The sequence below is a fragment of the Lissotriton vulgaris genome, chromosome 1_2 (assembly GCF_964263255.1).
Source record: "Lissotriton vulgaris chromosome 1_2, aLisVul1.2, whole genome shotgun sequence".
Taxonomy (NCBI): Eukaryota; Metazoa; Chordata; class Amphibia; order Caudata; family Salamandridae; genus Lissotriton; species Lissotriton vulgaris.
The window spans coordinates 205,190,633-205,209,979 of NC_141686.1; the positions used below are offsets into that span (position 1 = coordinate 205,190,633).

At 45.6% G+C, this 19,347-nt stretch overlaps 1 protein-coding gene across 1 annotated transcript; it reads left to right on the top strand.

Moving 5' to 3' along the window:
* Positions 1–1,679: 1,679 nt before the first annotated feature.
* LOC147734958 (olfactory receptor 5AP2-like) lies at positions 1,680–16,936 on the top strand. Its single transcript, XM_086953704.1, has 3 exons — positions 1,680–1,754; positions 1,873–1,939; positions 15,797–16,936. Exon 3 carries the CDS (start codon positions 15,815–15,817, stop codon positions 16,751–16,753), a length of 939 nt encoding a protein of 312 aa, XP_086809830.1. The 5' UTR covers positions 1,680–1,754; positions 1,873–1,939; positions 15,797–15,814; the 3' UTR covers positions 16,754–16,936.
* The last annotated feature ends 2,411 nt before the right edge of the window (positions 16,937–19,347 follow it).

Consider the following 19,347-nt stretch of genomic DNA (forward strand, 5'->3'; position numbering starts at 1 on the left):
TTATCTGTGTCCTTTTTGAATAGGGATGTTGTAAACCTTTCTCCTTCGGTGCCTATTTCCACATCTAGGAACGTCATGCTCTTTTTACTCGAGTCAATTGAGAATTTAATATCTGGGTGTCTTGCATTCAACCAGCCAAAAAAGTTTGTAAGTTCCACCTGGCTCCCCTGCCACAAGAGCCAGATGTCATCTATATATCGCAGCCATTGCTTTATGTTCTCGCTGTATGGGTTATTTTTGTAGATAAACCTTTCCTCATACTGGGCCATGTACATTACCGCCATTTCCGGCGCATAAGGACAGCCCATGGCTGTCCCTTTGACTTGAATAAAAAATTCATTTTCGAATTTGAAATAGTTGTTCCTCAAAGAAATTTCAGCCAGTGATATAATGAAAGCAGTGGGGACCCTGTGGGGTCTCTCACGTTGCTCCAAGTAAAATTCCATAACTTCTAGGGCTTCATCCTGCGGGATCTGTGTATACAGTGAGTTAACATCCAACGTGACCATCAACTGGGTTTCTCCGTCCCATGTCATCTCCTGTATTTTATTGATGAACTCAATCGTGTCTCTCAGATACGATTTTATTTGGGGCAGAAAGGGTTTCAAAAAGAAATCAATATATTTGGAAACTGGTTCCAATGCTGAATCACATCCGGAGACAATTGGTCTTCCGGGTGGAGTTTGGTGATTTTTATGAATTTTGGGCAAAAAATATAATATTGGTGTTCTTGGGGATTTCTTGTTGAGAAACTCAAATTCTTTGGGACCTAGAAAGCCTTTTTCAAGTCCTTCTTTGGTGATTTTGACGATCTTATCCTGGATTTCAAAGACCGGATCCTCCTTAACAGGTCTGTACCACTCTTTGTACACCCCCAGAGAGGAACTATTAAAAATCAAACCGAAAATGGAGTTGGATAAATTGGTCTGTGTCACCACCTATGGGGCCCACACGAATAAGTTCAGGCAGATAATCTTGCGAAATTGGCATTTGTTAGAGGGACTTGAGAACCCCTTGCAAAAACCTATTTTCGCTATGAAGAAAAATCCTAGCATCGGACAGCAAATTATTCGGGCGGACAGCTATGTCCCTAAGACAAAGAGTGATCTCATAACACAGTGGAAACTTAAACCAATCACTGGACACCACAAATGTGGTATGTGTGTAGCCTGTGGCAGTGCTGTGGAAGGAAATGAGTTCAGCCATAATGGCACTAAATGGAGACACGACATGCATACAAATTGCAAAAGCAAAAATGTAATTTATGCAGTACTGTGTGCATGCAATAAACTATACATCGGCAAAACTTGCCAGCAGGTAAATATGCGAATTTCACAACATAGGTCGAGACTTAAGAAAAGAGTACCCAATGCACCAATGGTGGATCATTTTGCGGCTTTGAACCATAAGGAAACCGATTTCACTTGGACGGTTCTGGCCAGCATGGATCCTAAACATAAATCACCTAACGTGGAACAAGCCCTTCTGCGCAAGGAAGCGTATCTGATAATGAGATTCGATAGCATCAATAAAGGGCTTAATTCCATGAGTGAATTGAACAGATTATAAGGAGATCTCATGTCGAAATCAGCCTTTTCACTACAATTCCCAGAATACATCACTGTGGCCCTTTAGCCACACTCGAATTTCATTGGCCCAAAATGTTTGATGAAACCGAAAGGCGGCTGCCTGTTTGATCGAACTGAATCACCAACCGAGAGATGCAGTGAGAGGAGGTCAAGCAAAACAAAGCGGTAAGCTTCAACTTCACCCCTCCTGCCCTCGAACGCTTTGAATTCCTGTTAGCAGCGAAAACGCTTTTAAATTCAGAAAACAGCTGAGTATCCCTGATAAGTTCAATTCCCATTACAGATTCACTTCTCCAGTGATCGGACAGCTGACTGTGTGGCATACTGTCAACAATGTGAGGAAGCCCACAGTAAGTAGCGTGTACTCTTTTTTTTTTTAGCAAAAAGTTCAATCACCGCGCACCATGCAAGTTTAGCCATAACAGGGCGACTTGGTAACTTTGTCTTTCAGAAATATACTAAAAAAACGAGTGTTCCTGCACTTTTAAATTGAAAGCTTACAAACTCGGTCTCGCTGGGACCCAGCTACAGGTATGAATGCCTTTGTTTTAATAAACAATTGGAAATGTAAATGCGTTACACCGGTAGCTCACAAATACGCATTAACTTGTATTACAGAAGCGTGCACACAGTTACATGCAAGGATTGAGAAAGTGACCTTCACCTCTACACCCATGAGGTATGGCACTTTATTTTCCAAATATGCATGAGTTTAAAAAAGCCTGAGAAAAATGAGGGAAGCTGCTCTAACGAGCTTTTATAATTTCTTTCAACATTAGGACAAACAGAAAAGGATTAACTTGGCCCTGATGAGAGTCTGGGGACAACGCGCCCAAACTCGAAACGCGTCGGCAAAGGGAATTAAATTCCATTCCTTGAAAGTGTTATTCAACAAAGGAGACTAACTCTCTTTTCATATTGATTCTTACACTGAGTATTCAGATTCGTTTATGATATTCCAAGAAATGTATATATCTTTGAACATATAATAATGTGTTTTTGATGTTGTTTGAAATATGTTGTTATTTGTTTTTTCACTCACTTTTGCAAAAATTGATTGTTTCCACTTTGTATGAATGTTTGATGAATATTTTTGTATACTTAGGACAATAAGATCATTTGGCTATGTGAAGAACATTGTCTTCTCTTGTCAAAAACAGTATTCTTTTTCTAAAAAACAAATGAATAAAAGGCGCAATTAATTGCCGTGATAAACATATCAGGTTTTGTTTATCTTTTCATAGAATAAGACTATTTGAAAAAAACTGGTAGTGTGGGTTCCCCCTTTTTTTGTAAAAGTATTTCTGGCCCTACCCCACTTCTGTCCATTGGGCCACCCTCCTCATTTGTTTAAAAAGTATTCATTTTAAAGGCGATATGCTTGAGGAATAACATGCTTTTTGATATGTGATTAACCTAAAATTTGCTGTATCCTCATGTTTTATTACTTATGTATGTATGTACTTTTATGATTATTAACTAATGATCGAATAAAGTTTTTGAATGAATGAATGAATGATAAACAGCTATCAAAAGCAAGTCACCATCTGCCAATGTTCCTGTTCCATGACAGGAACTGCCTTGACAGCTGTTCCTATCAAGATACAGGGATTATTTCTGAATCAATGGTGAACTCTAAATTCGTACATTAGTCTACCTAGCTGGTGGATATCCTGAGCCACCCTGACAGACTGTAGTTTATCTACCAAACTCTAGATCAGAACTTTAATATTTACATCCATAAACATTTAATAATTATAACCTTACAATATTTATACCAAGAAATAACATTAGGGTTTTAAGCGCCACTCTGCAGTGGCCCGATCCCCAGAGGAACGCCACGAGCAAGGAGTTCAAGTTCAGGAAGATGGCCGGTGGTATCCAGACCGGAAGCGTTCTGAAGTAGTATAGTAGCCGAGGGAGAGCCACCATCTTCAGCAGTGCAATACGTCCTGCCACCGATAGTGGCAGGGTGGCCCAAAAGGACATGCTACCCTTTAATGCTTTGACGCATCGGGAGATGTTGCCCTCAAGGATGTCAGCAGGGCTGTGATAAATGTATACCCCCAGATACCTAAGGCAGGCAGGCGCCCATCTGATTGCCCTGGGGGTGTCGGGCTGGGGCTCTCCCCCGCGAACCGGGAACAGGCAAGTTTTCGCCCAATTCACCTTAAGGCCCGACATCTCACCGAAAGTCGTGAGCACTGCGTCAGCTCCGGCCAAGGCTTCTCCAGCATCCTCAAGGAAAAGCAACAGGTTGTCAGCATAAAGGGAGATGTACTGTTGCCCCGATAAGGTCCGCAAACCACTGTAGTAGGCCCCGGTGCGAATCGACAATGCCAGGGGTTCCACGGCGAGCGCAAAGAGCAACCGGGATAATGAGCATCCCTGCCTCGTGCCTCGCTCCCCTGGGTATTGTCGGAGATCAGTGGGCCTGAACATACTCTAGCCAACGCCGAGGCGTAGAGCACCACGGTCCAGCGTAGGAAACCCTCCCCAAGGCCAAAGCAACCAAGCACTCTGCGGAGGTATTCCCTTCTCTAGGTCAATCAAGAGGATCATGGGATGGGGGCCCTCAGCGTGGTCATCCTCCAACAGTCGAAGTAGGCGGCGGATGTTCATTGTAGTATTAAAATCTTATAATCGACCGTCAGCTTCGAGAGTGGCCTGTAAGACGACGGGACGGGTCGTTGCCCTCCTTACTGGGTTTGAGGAGGGGGACCACCAGGGCCTCACGCATCGAGCCAGGCAGATGCCCCAGGCGCTTCGACTCCCTGTAAACTATCAGAAGCCGTGGGGCCAGAAGGTCAACGTAGGTCGAGTAAAACTCCACGGGAAGTCCGTCCAGGCCCGGGGTCTTGTTTCGCACCATCTTTTTTATGGCGCTGCGGATCTCCCCCGTTTCCACGTCTCTCCCCAATTCCTTCGCCTGATCTGATTCCAGGGTAGGGATCAGTAAATCACGCAGGAAATCGTCAATTGGGATAGTGTCCAGTGACATCCGACTTCGGTATAATCCCGCATAGTAGCGGTGAAAGCAATCAAGGATCTCGGGTTGGGTATAAACCTCAATACCCTCCGCGTCTCTCATGGCCACCGTGGGGGAGATACGTCTCGTCGGGTTAGCTAGCCAAGCCAGGAGAGCTCTTGATTTATCTCCCTCAGCAAGCGACCTAGTCAGATAAGCCTTGTAGTGGAAGCTACGCAGCCATTCAACTTCAACCGCTACCGCTTCCCTCGCCGCCGAAGTCTGTTGTTGATGCTCTGGGCGGCCGAGGCGGAGGAGCTCCGTCTCGCGGAGTTTCTGATCAGCTTTGGCTAGGTCCTCCAGAAGGACTCGTCGCATTCCCACCTTCTTAGTTATGCAATAGCCCCTAACCACCACTTTAAATGCATCCCATTCAATGGCCCTCGCCCCAGCCATGCCCTCATTCTCCGCGAAGTACTTGACAATTCTGTCTTCAAGTTCACTCCGGAACACCAAATCTTCCAATGTCTCGGGCGTAGCCTCCAAGTCGGAAAGCAGGGAGTACCCGGGAGCCATCTAAAATTGGCCAGTAGTGGATTATGGTCAGAGATGGTCCTCGCTAAATACTCAGATCTCGCGGTTGAGGACACCTGTTCCGGCAACCCCAACAATACATCCAACCGCACATGCAACATGTGCATGCCGGAGAAGTGGGAGTAGTCTCGGGCACGTGGGTGCTGGGCTTGCCAAATGTCCGTCATTCCCCACTTAGTCTGCCATTCCAATCTACCCTTGGCTACCCGGTGTGTTGGTGAGTCCGGAAGCGGAGGATGGGATCTATCGAGGTCGACGTCCACCAGCGAGCTAAAATCTCCCCCGATTAACAGAGGTCCCGATAGGTAATGGGCAAAAGAGCCTGACATCGAAGCCAAAAAGGCGAGCTGGTCCACATTAGGCGCATAAATGCAGCAAATGTTCAGATCCTTTCCCCCCAGTTTGCCAGCAATGGCCACAAACCTCCCATCCGGACCTACAGTGTGTTTAGGTACTTGTAGGGGAACCCCAGCCCGCACCCAGATCAGCGCGCCTCTAGCATAAGCTGAGTATGTGGTGTTGTATACCTGCCCTCTCCACCTATGCTGCAACGCCAATCCCTCTGACTTGGTAAGGTGTATTTCCTGTAGCAGCGCAATCTGTACTCCTCTGCGTACCAGGTAAGCGTGAACCTTATGTCTCCTGGAAATGGAATGCAGGCCTCGTACGTTCCAGATGATGCACTTCAAGGTGGATAGATCAGCCATTGTCCCATAGTGTTTTATCTAGTCTCCCCCAACTAAGCACAAGTACAGTTAGGCACAGTGTAAGCCCCACACCGATGGCGAGTCCTCCCCCCAACAACAAAACAGCCCCCAAACACTTCCCCCCCCACCCTCCCCAGAACAGGTCCCAAATAGTACCATCTAGTTCCCATCCAAACTGCACCCACACAAAAAAAAAACTAACCTTACGGTAGCCACCGCAGGTGTGCCTTAAGGGCAAAGTGGGGGCTGAGCGTCGATAGGGGGTCTCCGCACCTCAAAGCTACCTAAGTGCGACCGAGCCCTGAGGTATGAGGGCCGAAATAGGGTGTGACTCCATCTAATAATCAGTTATTCAACAGTTACCGCAAAAATTCCTCCTCCCCGCTCCCCCCCAACTGGAACCAGCTCACCCGGTATCATCCCTGTCCATCAAGCAGGCCCTCCGCAGTCTCTGGGGTTATCACAGGGAGGTTCACGCTATCAGTCTCGGAGTCCTCCGTGTCCGTGTGACCTCCACCCCCGCCAGGCTCCGAGTCTTCAATAATGGGTCCGCCTTGAGAGCCTGACATACTGGAAACCATCTCCAACACCGTTCCGCTGTAGTCTCCACTGTCGAAGGTCAGCCAAATCTACCGCGGCGATTCCGGATCCTTTTAGACCTCCACTGTAGGCCCACTTCCGAGGTAGTCTGGTAGGAGGACCCAAAGCCATCTTTGCCAGCTCTGTTTAGTTCAAGCCAATTGCACGCGTCCTCCGGGGTATCGAAGAATTTGGTCATGCCGTCCAGGATAATGCGGAGCCTTGCCGGAAATAACAAGGAATACTGGATGCTCTCACTCCTCAGTTCTCGTTTGATTGCTAAGAAGGAGGCCCTCCTCCATTGAGTCTCATAGGTGTAATCTGGAAAAATGTTCACTCTGCTGTTTGCCACCTGGTATGGCCCATTCTGTCTGGCGGCATTGAGAAGTAAATCCCTGTCGCGGAAATGTAGTAGTGGCGCTACCACTGGGCGTGGAGATCGGCCCTGTTGCGGCGGTCTGGCTGGCACCCTGTGTGCCCGCTCTAGAGTGTAGAAGGAGGAAAGCCCCTCCGGCGCTACCACGGTCATAAGCCAATCCTACAGATAGGCCACCATGTCACTACCCTCGATTTTTTCCGGTAGGCCCATCACACGGATGTTATTCCTCCTATTGCACCCCTCCGCATCCTCCGCCCTTCGTTCCAGGGCATCTATGCGGGTCAAAGCGTCCTTCATGGCGGCGGCCAAAGTTTTTTGAGTGGGTTCTAAGATTGCCACCGAGCTATCCACTACTTTGACTCTGTCCGAGAGCTTACCGTGGTCCGCCCTGAGCAAGCCCAGGCTCGTCCCGATCTGGGCAATATCTTGTTGGAGTGCCGATCGTGTGTCAGTGATCGCCGCCAAGATCTTGTTGAGCTGTTGTTGAAGGTGCGGGCTCCCCGATCTCTCCGGATCCAATCGATCATCCTTATCAGGCGCCTCCATGTCCGGGGTGGTCTGAGTGCCACCCTTAGTACTGTTCGGCTTCACCATAGCGGCGGTGGTCTCCAGCAGAAGACCCGGTGGACACCCGGTCGGGGTAGGGTCAATCAGTGTGCCTCCGGTCGTCGCCGAAAGATCCGTGCCGATGCGGACCGATGGCCGGGGCCCGGTGCAGTAGTAGGAGATATCTCAACTATTAGACCATCAAGTACACAGAGTTGGGTGTTCTCCCAAAGGGGTTTCGTCCGTCCACCAAGACAGTGGGAAGCCAGCAGCCATGGCAGTGGGACTTTGCAGGCTCAAACAGCAATGGCGTCCGTCTTTGATGCCACGTGGTGCAGGCACCCAGCGATCTCTTTCCCCTGCCAGTCCACATGGGCCACAGGTCAGGCGGGGGCCAGCAACTGCTATCTTGGTAACAAAAAGGGCGGAAGGGGAAGGGGAAGGGGTCACCACTAGTCAGTAGTACACCTTCTCCTTGTGGTTTCGTGGCGCAGTTAGGGCTCGGCTAAGCGGCGGTCTCGATAGGCACCGCCTAGCAGGTCACAGGTGTTTCCTGTCACCCAGGTAGTCGGCTCCGGCGTCGCCCCCTTAGAGGGGAGAGGAAAAAGGAGGTGTCCTCGAAGGCATCGGTCCTCCTAGGCCCACGGGCCGCTTCAGGACCATGGAGACGGAACGGGCGCCATCTTGAACTCTGCTCTGCTCGCCCCTTGAATGTCTCGATCGCCTCGAACGGGCCTCGCTACAGGTCTCCAAAGTCGCCTCCCGGTTCAGCACCCACAGTGCTCAATGATCTGGGGGTCGGGGCGCCGTGTCGCCCGGGAATCAGGATTAATGGCGGCTCGATCGTGGAGCCGAGCGCTCAGGCGACCTCCACCATCGGCGCTCAAGCCCCGCCCCCTGAAATGAAATGATTGATGTACAATGTGACTGTTTGGGAGGAGCTGCCTATTTGATGCAGGACAGTGGATGTGTGTTTGTACTTGTTGACGTCAAGGGTTGTTAGTGTACGTGGATGTGTGACCTGCTCCTTTATGGATGTGGTCCACACTCAGCCTCCTCAGTGTTGTGGCATGCACCATGTCATGATGATTGGACTGCAGCCATGCTAATCATCATGCAGTGTCACTTGCATTGTCTGTGTGGGTCACGGACCCGCAGCTTTGCTGGTTTCAGAACATGTGCATGGGTTTGGTGTGAGTATTGGGAGGGACCCCTCTGGGCACATAGTTGCCTACTTGCAGTTTCTAGGTGTGCTGCAGTGTGCCAAGGGAATCAGGGACATGCTCCAGAGTCATTGTGGTTGTGCCATGTTCTATGCTTAATTGTGCATGTGTGCCTTTTTGCCCATCTCCCCCAATCCCCCCAGTCCCTGGTGGCTACTCACCCACCTGCCACTGTCTCTACACCGATGAATGTGGACACCATTTCCTCCATCTCATTCAGCTCCTCATGTGGTGCTGGACTCCCACCTCCAATCTGCATTGCTGCCTTCTGGTTGTTGCCGAGTTTCTGCTTTGTTTTGCGCTAAACATCATTCCAGCAACTCTTGACCTCTTCAATTGCCCTCCTCAGCACTCCGATTGCATTCAACTTGTCCACAATGGACTGCCATAATCAATTTTTTTTTCGCCAATGACACATTGGAGGTGAAAAACAGTTGTTGATGGTATTTTATCACCTCTTTTATCAGGATCCTGTTTTCCTGCAGACTGAACCACTTCTTCCTCTTCTTCTTTTCTTTGCCCTTCCCTGATCCCAAGGTCCTGGTCTGGGCCTCCGGGGGACTTGTGGGGTTCTGGTCATCCTCCTCTGTTCCTGCTCCGGCTACCTCCATTGTGGCCACAAGTGTTTGTGGATGAGGGCAGTTTTCCAAACATTTTTAGTTTGCCAGCTTTACCTTTTTTACCTCTCTAAAAAAAGCGATTTAAACCCTCCTACTTCTCAGTGTATGACTAGTCAAACATAGAGGAGGTTGAAGTAGGAGGTCCCCTCCCCCCTTTTATGTGTGTGTTTCTCGACAAAAAGAACTAACTATTGATCCCCCACACCTAGGTGATAACAATCCCCTTAGTGTGGGAGACATTAGTTACAAGTTTTTCAATACCAAAATCTCACTTAGGACGTTTATTTTTAAACATAAAGCTTTAGTTTGATAAACAGCTAGGGACACATTCCTACTTTGCCTACGCCTGGGTCGGATTGCTGCTTGACCCCAACAGACGGTCTTCCAGAAACAGCGGATTTTCACGTTGCTGCTAGCGGTACCCGCTTTGCGGGTCCCGCGTCGCCCAGAGACTTGGGCTGATGCATTTTTGTGGCAGTGGACTGGGACAGAGGGCTGCGAGCGACGGGGTGTGGACTCAGTTTCCCAGGAGTCCAATGGAAACCCCATGCCCGTTACACCTGGGCTGCTCTCCCTCATCGTCCCGCCCCTTCATCTAACGGGAGGAATCGCCCTATAAGAACAGCTGAGTCCTACTGCGCGGGAGCGCGCAGGAGTGCCGGGGCTAAGCCTGGGCAAAGGGCGGGCCCTCTGTGGCCCGAAGAGACTGGACTGGGCCAGAACCCCTGGTCGATTACTGAACTACCTAGGACTATTGTGTAAGTGCTTGGGGGGTATATTATATCTACAACAATTATGTCCATTGAAATACTAACTCCAGAGCTGGTTGGCCCCGAGAAACCTGTGAGTTTGATAAATGGGAAATTAGATAATTATTTTAAGAAATCTCTCATGGATACTCCAACTACCCCTACCCTTGAAGAACTTCGGGCTGAGCGTCGGCGCTCGGTTGAAAGCCTAAAGAATAGACCATTCCCGGTTTCACCAGTGTTAATTAGTTCTACGGGGGATGGATCCCTTACTGAGAATATCTGTACCCCCTCGCAGGACAGCGTTCCTCTAATATTTAGAGAGGGAACATCTACGAGCGAAATTGAACCTTTAGGCGCTACCAGTATATCGACAACCAATGCTACTCATCCTACTACAACTAAATCTATAGTTATAACCAAGGCACAAATAACCCCTATTCCTAAACAAACCAAAGCAGTAAAAAGTAGGGCAAAGAAAGTCACGCCAGTTAAAATTTATGGCCCTCCTCCGACAAAAAGGCGTAAAAAATCTGACCTTCCAAAGAGGAAAATTAATCATGCAGATTTTGGCATTAAAAATGACGACAGTACTAGGGGAGGACGGGTAAAAGTAACAGATAAAGGAAGGATAGTTATATCACCTACACATCCATGCGTAATCCCCACAATAGATCCTGTCATCTCTACCCCCGACAGCCCTCCTGCTGTTGCGACGTTACAGGAACCTCCAAATGGCGCCTTGATCGATAGCATAGAGTCTATAATGAGGGCCTATACTCTGGCTATCGTAGATAGACTTAATAAATTAGATGATAGACTTGGGAAGATAGAACATGAACTGGGAATCAAGATAGCGATTAATAAAGTATTGCCTAATCCCACTATACAAACTCCAACTTTACCTACCTCATCAGGTATTCCAGCTATAACTACTATACCTACCCCTGTCCCGACTACCATCTTGCCTCAATCCTCACATAATATGAGTGGAAGTAGGTCAGGGAGTAACCCTGTTATATCTAAGAGTAAATCCACTTTGCCCCCGGCTGTAACGATTACTGGACAGACGAATAATCCTGGTCAAGTCCTAGGGAATAATAAGAGAGAAAGGGGAAACGAGCGACCTGCTCGAGGTAACTATAACAAGGGCCCCCTCCCAGAACTTCCACCAGAAGCTGTACCCTTACTGGGGTACCTGAGCTGGAGAAGAACAAACGGGAGGGCTTTGCCCAGTTGAAAAACAAAATATCGCATTGGTTAAGTCTATATAGACCTATTGCAAATAATATCAATGGAGAAATTGTCCATGTCCGCCGTCTTCCTTGGCTGGGAGGAAGACCTAAAGATATTGAGGGAGATATAGTGGTCATAAATTTTAGAGACCAGAATGCCGTCCATTTTATACTTAACTGGTCCTCTGATCACGGAAGTAAATCTATTACCCCCCGCCCTTTAACATATTTTTATCCTCGCTCAGTGGTGTTCCCACCCAATTGTCAATCTCAGCGAGCCCCTCCCCCTCCATTATTGAGGCAAATGTTCTCAAACCCATACCGTCCACCTGTCTACAATAACGGCCCTATATTTAATGACAAGCATTCATCTATAGCAGTAGACTCGTATGGGTGGAATATTGTAGCCCCAAGGTACAATTCCCTAACACACAGGAGAATGGATCATCTCAAACCTTTTACGCCCCTAGAGACCACCAACAGGTTTGACGTGTTTAGTGGCCTGGAAGACTGTGACTGATGCCATCAAGCCACAGGGGGGTGAGGAATTCTGTGGAGACACAGGGAGAGTCATGGGCGTATGCACGGGGGAAAAAGGCTCAATTGAAGTTAACTCACCCAATGGGTATAATGTTACTTGTAACTCTGGTTGTAATATACGTAATTTTGGCCAGCCTCAATGTAACCCAGATACTCCTACCCCGGCCAATGGAAGTATATTACCCACTCGACTATCTGAAGACCCTGTGCCTGGGGAAGTAACTCACATCCATACGTCCTCACTATCTATTGAGGCTGTTAGTTTAACAGAACGGGGTTATAAGATGGCGAGTTGGAATATTGCTGGGTGGAATAATAAGATAGATCGTCTAGGATGGTTAGAATTTATAACCCAATTTGACATCCTGTGTCTCCAGGAGACTTGGGTGGCCGAAGATGTCTATCTTGACGGGTATGCTGCCTATAACTACCATGCACAGCCATCCAACATGGGGAGAGCCAGTGGTGGGATGGTGATATTGCTCTCTGTGAGGTTACCGGTTCAAGTGAAAATCCACCGGACTATCGGTCTGCACTCTCAGTTGTTGTGGTTACAACATAGGAATGGGCGAAATGTTCTAGTAATAAATCACTATAACAATGTCTTTAACCACTCTAAAACAGTTATGGTTGATGAACTTGAGGCGGAGGTGGAAAGGCTATGCGGTTGCAGTGGTGTGTCCTTTGATATTTTGTGGGGTGGAGATTTCAACATTCACATGTGCCCCTTCGCTGGCAAAATGGTGTGTGGGTATGGGGATGAGGTGGGGGAAGAACAGACCCATTTTTCACATTCGGCTTATGGGGAATCCCTAAACACTCTTATGCTTAAAATGGATTTATGCATCATGTTACCTGGCGTAGACAGTGAGGGAAATTCGGTACCGACCTTTATTGGTAGGAATTGTGCCACGGTTACCGATTACCTCATCGCCTCCTCCAGTATTACGGCTTTGTGTTCCTCACCCGTAATAGTCGACCCAGCCCTTAGCGACCACAACTGTTTAACAATGTATCTCTCCTTGTGGGGGGATGAGGAAAAGGCGTTGCATGGTGTAGTGACAGATGTAGTTCCACATAGACCCAATGGCCCTAGAATTAAATGGGGTAGGCAAAACGAGGAACGTTTACTATGTACCATAGTGTCAGCCTGTATAGATGAGGTGGAATGCTGTCTTGAACCCGAAAAGGATAATGCTGATATTTTAGCTAGTTTTGATATTATTAATAAAAACATTGCACAAATTCTAACTGGTACAAAACCGAAAGGCCCTAGGAACATTGGGGGATGGTTTAACAGGGAATGTACAAAATCCTTACAAAGACTTAAAGCCGCTCTTAAGGGTAAACCCAGGGATAAGGAAGCAGTTAGAGCCCTGAGAAGGGAATACTCAAATCATCTGAAGGACAGGAAACAGGAACTAAGGGAAGAGGCCTGGAACAATCTGACTAAGGCAGTGGATCTTAAGAATGCCAAGCTTTTCTGGTCCACTGCCAACAGTTCCTTTCTTCAAAATGAAGAAGCCCTGGTATTGTCTGCTCAGGTGACTGAGGAACAATGGGTGGCTCATTTTACTAGTATTTTTAACCCTGAAGGACTAGTTGCAGGGGGTGATAGGGAGACTGTAGCTACTACCCCCCTACCTCTTAATATCACAGTCTCTGAGGTGGATGCTGCCATCCGGGTCAGTAAGGGGGGAAAGGCGCCGGGCCCTGATGGGGTACCCGTTGATCTTTATAAAGCCGAGGTTTCCATATGGAGCCCATTGTTAACCAAGGTTTTTAATGCAGCTGCAATGACTGCGGCCCCAAAGACCTGGGGGGAATCAATCATCATCCCGGTCTACAAAAAAGGGGCGAGGAGTGAGGCAAAAAACTATCGCCCGATTTCTCTCCTCACTGCTTCCCTAAAAATTATGAGTAGGGTATTACTGAGTCGTCTGGAGGAATGGGTTGAAGGTAAAGGGATCCTTGCGGATTCCCAGTGTGGATTCCGTAAGGGGTTAGGCACCATAGAACAGTGCATTAATTTGGACCTCATTATAGGCAAATATACACGGGCTAAACAAGGCTCGTTGTTTCTTTGCTTTGCTGACTTGACCAGCGCCTTCGACCTGGTTGACCATGGCCTTCTGTGGTCAACCTTGTTGGATATGGGTGCTCCACAGGATATTATTTATTTCTTGGCCCAACTTTATAGCAATTTGACGGCTAAGATACGTTACGGGCAATCGGGGGAGTGTACACCTAGTATTAAAGTAGGCTCTGGAATTAGGCAGGGATGTGTCCTTGCACCTCTTCTTTTCTTTTTTCTTTTTTTTTTTCCTCTTCTTTTCTCCCTTTTTATTAATGCAATTGAGTCGGAACTACGGACCGTCAATGCAGATGCACCGACCGCTGACGGCCTTTCCATCCCAATATTGCTTTATGCGGATGACGCGGTTCTGCTCTCATAAACTCCGCTTGGGCTGCAAAAACTTATGAATAAATTTGCAGATTTTATTAATGGGAGAAAATTAAAAATCAATAATTCAAAAACTTTTATAATGCCCTGCGGGAAGAAAATCAAAAACTTAAGGCCCTTTACAGTTATGGACCAAACTATACAAGTGGTTGACAAATTCTGTTATTTGGGTATCACTTTTAACAGTGGGGGGATGTGGACATCTGAAATGATTAATGTAAGAGCTAATATGGCCAAGTGTTCTTTTGGCATATTCAAGTTTGCATCCAAGTTAGGCTCAAGACGGATACCAGACATGTTGTACCTATACCGCCATAAATGTGTTGCTCTGGCCCTATATGGCTCAGGAGTGTGGGGCCATTGTAATAACAATATGCTCCAGGTGGAGGAAAACAAATTTGTCAAAAAACTCTTGTGTTTACCATCTTCTGCTTCAACAAAACTGATCCATCAGGAGGTTGGTCTAGAACATCTATCTGACTTGATCAGATTAAGACCCCTGTTAGTATGGAGATCTATATGGATTAAGGAACAGACGGGTTTCACAAGAAAGATTATTTTAGACTGTCTCCACATGGATAAATGTTCCCGTATCCCCTGGCTTAACTATATTATTCGAGCATTTAAAGATGTTTTTAATCTTACTGTGCGTGATAACCCTTTTTGTGTTTTAGATATCCCGAAGACTGAGCTTAAACATGAATTTTTGAGGGTTAGTATGGTGAAGCGTAATGCAGCTACTGCTCAGTTCTCCACACATGTTTTTTACGACAGATACATAAAGGTAGAAATGGGATTCTCAGGATACCTTAAAATGGTTACTATCCGATCCCACCAATATGTATTGACAAGATTACGGATGGGGATTGTTCATTTGCTTGTCGCGTATCCTGTAATGAAGACCTATACTACTGCCCCCTGTCCGTGTGACGGGACCACAAAGCAAAGCACAGAGCACTTTTTACTGTTATGCCCCCTTTATCTTCACCTTCGAAAAAGATATCTGAAACCGCTTTTAAAAAAATATAATGTATCCACTATTGTATCGGCCATGGGGCTTTTATTTGGACTTGATTCGCAGGACATCTGTTTTTTTACTGCTGTATTCATTTTAAAGGCGATATGCTTGAGGAATAACATGCTTTTTGATATGTGATTAACCTAAAATTTGCTGTATCCTCATGTTTTATTACTTATGTATGTATGTACTTTTATGATTATTAACTAATGATCGAATAAAGTTTTTGAATGAATGAATGAATGATAAACAGCTATCAAAAGCAAGTCACCATCTGCCAATGTTCCTGTTCCATGACAGGAACTGCCTTGACAGCTGTTCCTATCAAGATACAGGGATTATTTCTGAATCAATGGTGAACTCTAAATTCGTACATTAGTCTACCTAGCTGGTGGATATCCTGAGCCACCCTGACAGACTGTAGTTTGTCTACCAAACTCTAGATCAGAACTTTAATATTTACATCCATAAACATTTAATAATTATAACCTTACAATATTTATACCAAGAAATAACATGAATATTGGTGCTCAGCTGTGCGTTCTGGAATTTCACATCTCTATAAATCTGCTTCTTTCCTTTTAGGTACTATTTTTGAGAACCATGCAAACAAGCAACAGGACACATGTGGTGGAGTTCATTCTTTTAGGACTCACAGAGGACCCAACACTGCAAGTTCCTCTGTTCTGCTTCTTCCTCCTGGTCTATGGTGTTAACCTTCTTTGTAATATTGGGATCATGGTGTTGATCACAATAACCCCTAAACTTCACAGCCCCATGTACTTCTTGCTATCTAGCTTGGCCTTTGTAGACATCTCATTTTCCTCTGTAGCTGTCCCCAACATGTTGGTCAACTTCCTATGGACACAGAAGACAATTTCTATTACAGGGTGTGTAATACAGATGTTTTTATCGTATGTGGTGGGAAGTGTAGATGTTTTTATGATGGTATTGCTGGCCTATGATCGGTACACAGCTATCTGTAACCCCTTGCTCTATCCTGTCATAATGAGCAATAAAACCTGCATCTATCTTCTTGCTACCATAGGTGCAATTGCTGTCATCAATTCACTAACACATGCTGTTTTTACCTTTACGCTGCCCTTTTGCAAGAACAATAGGATCAGTCATTTCTTCTGTGATGTCCCTGCACTCTTGAAGCTCGCCTGCTCCGATACCACCATCAATGAAGTGGTGCTGATTTCAATGGCAGGTGGACTCATAGTGATATCTCTAATCATCATCCTTGTATCATATGTCTACATCATTTCTGCCATTCTAAAGATAAGTTCCTCAGAGGGGAGGAAGAAGACCTTCTCCACTTGTTTTTCTCATTTTGTCTGTGTCACGTTATTTTTTGGCACACTTGTTTTTATTTACGCCAAGCCTACAGCAAGCCACTCAATGGCCATGGACAATGTGGCATCCGTCTTTCACATGATAATAATTCCTACGCTTAATCCGCTAATTTACAGCTTTCGAAACCACGAGATAAAGCAAGCCCTGAGAAAATGCTTAGGAGGGACCAGTGCCTCTAAATAGAGAAAAAGCATCAACGTGTCCTTCTGATCACTTACATCAGCTCTCCATTCTTTGACTTCCATTTGGACCTCTCACTAATTTTAACATTTTAAATTGTAGCTGGTTCCACGGGATGGCAAGATTATTCAGCAACCTGTCAGACATATTTGACTTCAAGCATTTGGAATAAACATGTAGAACAGTAATGCAAACCAGTGTCCTGCTGCTTTACTGCAACCTGGTATATTCAAATATCTAATCCCATGTACAAAATGTGTACATAATTGTCTATTTGTTTATTTCACTGTATTTGATCATACATGTTATTGTGCCATGTACACGTTAAAATAACCAGGGGCATAGCCCATATGTCTGGCTTAAGTGTGCTAACACATGCAAGCACAGATAAACACACACTTGCATTTTGCATGTGTTTTACATGAAACCAGACTTATTGACTTTAACTATGTTACTGTCATAGCTCTCTCTGTAGTGGGGTGCATAACTCAGAGTTTTTTTTTACATTATGCTCTCCTTGAAATTATCCTTTAATTGTTTATTTTCAAAGGTCTTTTTCTCTGCAGTCTGTGCTGGCATGAAGTGCATTTTAGGTTTATGAGAGAGTGTGCATTCTTTGGTAAGAGCATAGATGCCTTTTTTATGGTGTTTTAGCTGGGTGAGAATGTTCTCAGAGCTTTCGCTGTGGTAGACAATGCTTATCTCTGAGGTCTATCTATGGGAGTGCATTCGTTGGAGTGCATATGTAATGGCAGAAGTGTGCTAGTGGGACTGCACTCTTCTCTGGGCTTGCTGTGCCAGGTAGCTCTCCTCAGGGAAGACAAACATACGAATATACTTTTCTTTTTGATGTGAAATGTACAAGCTGGAAATAATTCACTTGAGAAAAATTAAGAACCGTGGCAGTACCTCAGCATTGAATGTGAGATTGTTGCATGGATGCGTCATGTTGCTACTTAGCATTACAAGCTTGAACTTCGAATGGGTATACAACGTTTACCACGCATTTTTTACCACGCACTACACTTACAACGCAGGCATTACCACGCATACCATTACAACGCATTGCGCTGGGGGGGCGCTCTAGGATAGGGAATACGTTTAATTTTATATCCAACACCTTCCCTAGTGTCCACGGGGACTGGAGTTGGAATATAAAATTATACTTACCAATATCCAGCACCTTAAAGCGATATGCGTTGTAACGGTATGCGTTGTAAATACCGCGTTGTAATGGTATGCGTGATAATGGTATGCGTGGTAACGTCATACATCCCTTTGAATGATAGAGTGTAAATAATAACGTATAGCACTGCAGTCTGTATTAACCAGTATAGAAATCAGATTACATTATAACTCAATTTTGAGGTACTCCATTGCTGACTTTGGAATAGTGGAATGTAGGATCTGCCCTGCCATGATTCGAAATTGTTACCACCAGCTCACCGTCTATGTTAGACTATGAAACACAACTCTGGGTTCAGGTGAAATTTCAATTATGCTGATTTAATGTAAGAACTTCATATTACACTTATTAAGTGAAATTCCCTAGATGACACTATTATGGTAAGTCACAGAAGCTTGGGAGCTTGGGAACGACACGATCAGAAGTTGTTATCGATAACAGTTCATCTGTTTTGGGCTCTTTTTTTCTGCACAAAATATTCCCTTATGATGAAAATGGATGCATTTTGCTGTTAAAGTTACTGGTAAATTTGTCTATTGCATAATTATACGTACTTTGATTACATTTTTCTGAAATTTCAATACTTGGTGCTGTATTGCTATCACCTGATTTGTTATTTATGGATAATGCAGTAACACTTGATATTCTGGCAAACAATGTTTGCAATCAGCTGCAAAAAGAACAGTTCATTAATTGAATAATGTTATCATCTTATTTATAGGAGCTCAGAAAATTGTCATGATGAAAACAATCACATCATACTAAATAGATGTTGTGTATAAAGCTCACTATTTATCTTGATTGTAAACAAAAGATGTGGCAAGAGCAAAATATGTTTAAGAAATTATGGAAATGACAAATGTATTTTAATTAGAATAACTAAACTGTAAGATACTACAAAACAAGCTGGAAACGTAGAGAAAAACCAATGGAGTGCTGAAGCAAAGTAGCCGTGCTATGGATGAGATATAGTGATTCAGAAAAGGGGGTGGTGATGAACAGAGTGTCTGAATTAAGCAGACCACTCTTACCCAGTCCAAAGATCAGGGCTTGATCCATCACCGTTTTTAGCTCACTGCACCATCCCAGCTCAGAACCTGGCTACACCTACATGCAAATTAGTCTGTTCCTGTCCCAGTGCATGATGGGAACGGGGCAAACCAAACTACCAAGCCAATTCTTATGCTGGGAAGGAAACAAGCTTCCGGGGACCGGTTTCTGGCATTTCAGCCGTCGTCGGCCCGGCTTGCTTGAATCCTGATGGTGCAATGAGCAAGGGACTCACATCTGAGAATACCCTTCCACGCTTATGGTGGACAAAATGATTCAGAAAAGGGGGTGGTGATGAACAGAGTGTCTGAATTAAGCAGACCACTCTTACCCAGTCCAAAGATCAGGGCTTGATCCATCA